The sequence below is a fragment of the Coenobita brevimanus genome, chromosome 115 (genome assembly GCF_032717465.1).
Source record: "Coenobita brevimanus isolate Jiangsu-jjx chromosome 115, ASM3271746v2, whole genome shotgun sequence".
Classification (NCBI taxonomy): Eukaryota; Metazoa; Arthropoda; class Malacostraca; order Decapoda; family Coenobitidae; genus Coenobita; species Coenobita brevimanus.
The window spans coordinates 15336016-15339344 of record NC_137068.1 but is presented as its reverse complement, the minus strand read 5'-3'; the positions used below and the strand labels follow the sequence as shown (position 1 = coordinate 15339344).

Below are 3329 nucleotides of genomic sequence, written 5' to 3'. Positions count from 1 at the left end.
TAATAAATGAATGAATATATACAGTGTAGAATATTTATTATTGGTGCAAATATTTAATGACTGAGTCGTGCATATAACTGTCGTGCATATAACTGAAGTAGGTATATGTATTTAAGTTGTAACTATACAGCACGTTTTATATGTTTGTGCAGAAGTTTTTTGTCTATCACTGTGTATTGTATAAATGAAGTAACTATGTAACTCACTAATTTTTACCGTGGTGGGAATAGTGTGAGAGGTGTTGCACGTGGTGATAGCGTTGTCCTTCACGGGTTGATTGACGTGTTGTGGGGTGTCAGACACACGTTGATAGGTGTGGCATCGTCTCAGCAAACACGTATGGTGATGTCGACTTCCCACACTGGTAGCTGTGGTGAGTAAATGAGTAGTGCTGAGTAACTTGAGTGAAGATGAGTGAGTAAGATGACTTGTGAATATTGGCTTGGTATTTGCTTCGGCGTCTTGACCTTCTCTCACTTTTGTGTGAGAGGTGGAGGTTGGGTGGAGGTAGCAGAGAGAGGAGGGTGAGGTCAGGTGGTTGTGAGTTGTGAGTCGTGTCCCGCTCTTCGTATGTTTTTGTTTTCCTTTCCCGATGTATTCGGGGTCCTTTCTTCTTGTGATTTAATAGTTTTGGGATGAAGACTGCCACTACTTGTAGGTGCATGTAGATTATACAGACGACTCGTAGAGTTGTTACTTGTAGTTGATCGTAGATTGTTGTAGTTCGTTGGTTCGTCGTAGAAATTGAAAGGTTGTTTGTATCAGTATTTTGTAAAACTACTGGCAAGACGTCCTGTGACCTCTTCACCTCTTCATCAAAATGATGATCAGGCAGACAGAGGCGGGGTTGGAGAGAATACTGTCAGGCGCTGCCACCATATCTTACAATAACTTTGTAGAAACTTTGTAGTGTGTTTTGTAGATCAGTTACACATATATCAGACTCGTGGATGAGCTGTTTTTATACGTGAGTAGTTTCGTAAGTAATCATCGTTCCCTTTTGTCATGCAATGACAGGAGAGGTAAAGATTAGTATGGGACTATTTTTATTTGTCTTGGAAATATTAACAAATTCTCTCACACACGAGTGAAGTATAAAGTAGAATCCTGTGAGCTACCTCCTGTCTTGCTCTCTCTCTCTTCCACCCTCTCGCCCTTGTTGCTAGCCTTCTTCTCCCTACTACCTGTAGGTTCTATGGCCTGTCTCCTTCTGATCTCATAATCCTACATTCTGGTGTAGCAGGGGTCGCGTCACGTGTGTTACACTGTTGTTGAAATGTTCTAGAAGCCTGTGTGTGTGTATGTGTGTATGTGTGTGTATGGTCACAAGGTGCTATTCGTGGGCTATTTTGCTTGTGAGAGGCATTCTGGAGAGGTGCTAACATCATTTCCTTTTGGCCCTTAGGTTTGACATTGCTCTAACCTCTAGACTATATATGTATGTTGCTAGCTATTATGTATTAAGATATTTTAGAGTCCTGACACATAGCCACACCAAGACACCACCTTAACCGCTGCCCACATGAACTGAACTTTTCCACTCGGTCCACACTAACATCCTTGCCCCCCTTCCCGAATCTGGGGGTAACCGCAATATCTTAACATGCATAGATAGAGTGACAAGGTGGGTCGAGGCCACATCCATGCTGGACGCAACTACTGACCGTGTGGTGTATCGCTTCCTGAAATCCTGGGTCACTCATTTTGACGCCCTGCAGGTTATCTTCACAGACCAAGGCCCCCAATTCGAATCTCGGGCCTGGCAGGACCTAATGGACTTCCCGGGTGCTAAACACCAAAGAACCTCCGCATATCACCCTCAGGCAAACGGGATGACTGAGCATTACCATCGTCACCTGAAGGAAGCACGGAGAGCACTTCCCCACCCAGTGAATTGGGTGGCTGTGCTGCCTATTATTCTCCTAAACTTGAGGGTTATGGAGAAGGAGGACATCGGGAATTCCCTGGCGGAGCTAATGTATGGGGAAGACTTGAGGCTGCCGAGGTAGTTCGATCCGCAACCAGGCATGCCGGCCCTGGTTTTCACCCCAGAGCTCCAGCAGGCAATGCAGGATTACGACCAGTCCCTCCTCGTTCTTGCCAGCAACAGATGATGTTCATCCCGCACTCACTATCAGTTGCCGAACAGGTCTTCGTGAGGAGGGGTCAACACACTTCACCACTCCAAACCCCATACGAAGGCCCATACCCTGTGATCACAAACTCTCACAAAACAGTCACAATATACAAACACGGGAAACCAACCATAATCTCTGCAGACAGAGTCAAACCGGCCACACCACAAGCCCAGTCACAGACAACACCCCACACGTCATCCCCCAACCTTGCCAGCCCACCAACAACATGCGTACAACCAACACCTCAAATCCCAGCACCAACACCTACATGCACCACCCATCCACACACACACACACCATCCCCTTTGTCAATTCGTACCCTCCGCTACCTGTCATCACCACACACCGACTCAGGTGTCATGCAGTACAGCAAATCTCTACCACTGACACAAACACTCCCTCACCACCACCCACATTACCATCCAAAAACCCTTCCTTAAGTACTAACCCTACTACCACTAACCCACCCTCTCCATCAACCTCACACGATCCTACCTCTCACCTTACTCCCCCACCCGCCACCCCTTAACCTGTCCTTACACCTCATCCACCCTCTCCGTCAAACCCAGCTCCCTCCCGTTATCCAATCATCAACCCTAACCCGACCTCACACTCCCACCATTCCCCACCCCTCCCCCAGTCAATCCCCCTCACCTATCAACACCCATCTTTCCTGTAATCCCTCCACCACTAACCACAACCCTACAAACTACAAATTAATAATTACCAAATTTACCTACACACAGTCAGGCCGTCTCAGCAAACCAGCACAATTTTACACTCCAGCATTGTCTGACACCAAAAACCGCAGACACTCTAAGCCATCACACCTACGTTGCATTCGTATGGTACACAATTGTTTTTGTGTCTGCTACCTCAAATAATAGCTCAGTTGTAAAGGCGGGCATAACTCTCTCATTCGTTTGCTCATAATAACTAAGCACTAGTCAAATTCTCGTACAGAAAGTTATACCCGGCTACTATTCCTTAGTTTATAGTCATGCCTCCCCATTTAATACGTTACTCCATCACACATAGCCATGGAATGGACTTGTCTTTAGAAATTCTCCTGTCTATCACAACTGCTATTTGGAATTACCGCATCCAAATTACTTTCAAATGTTAACACTTTGAAAATTGTATATATATATATATATATATATAATATATATATATATATATATATATATA

The 3329-nt window shown here is 45.2% G+C and overlaps 1 protein-coding gene across 1 annotated transcript; it reads left to right on the top strand.

Moving 5' to 3' along the window:
* The first annotated feature begins 1643 nt into the window (after positions 1–1643).
* LOC145418552 (uncharacterized) lies at positions 1644–2009 on the top strand. The gene has a single exon (XM_080286921.1). The coding sequence runs from the start codon at positions 1644–1646 to the stop codon at positions 2007–2009; it is 366 nt and encodes a 121-aa protein (XP_080143047.1).
* Positions 2010–3329: the final 1320 nt, after the last annotated feature.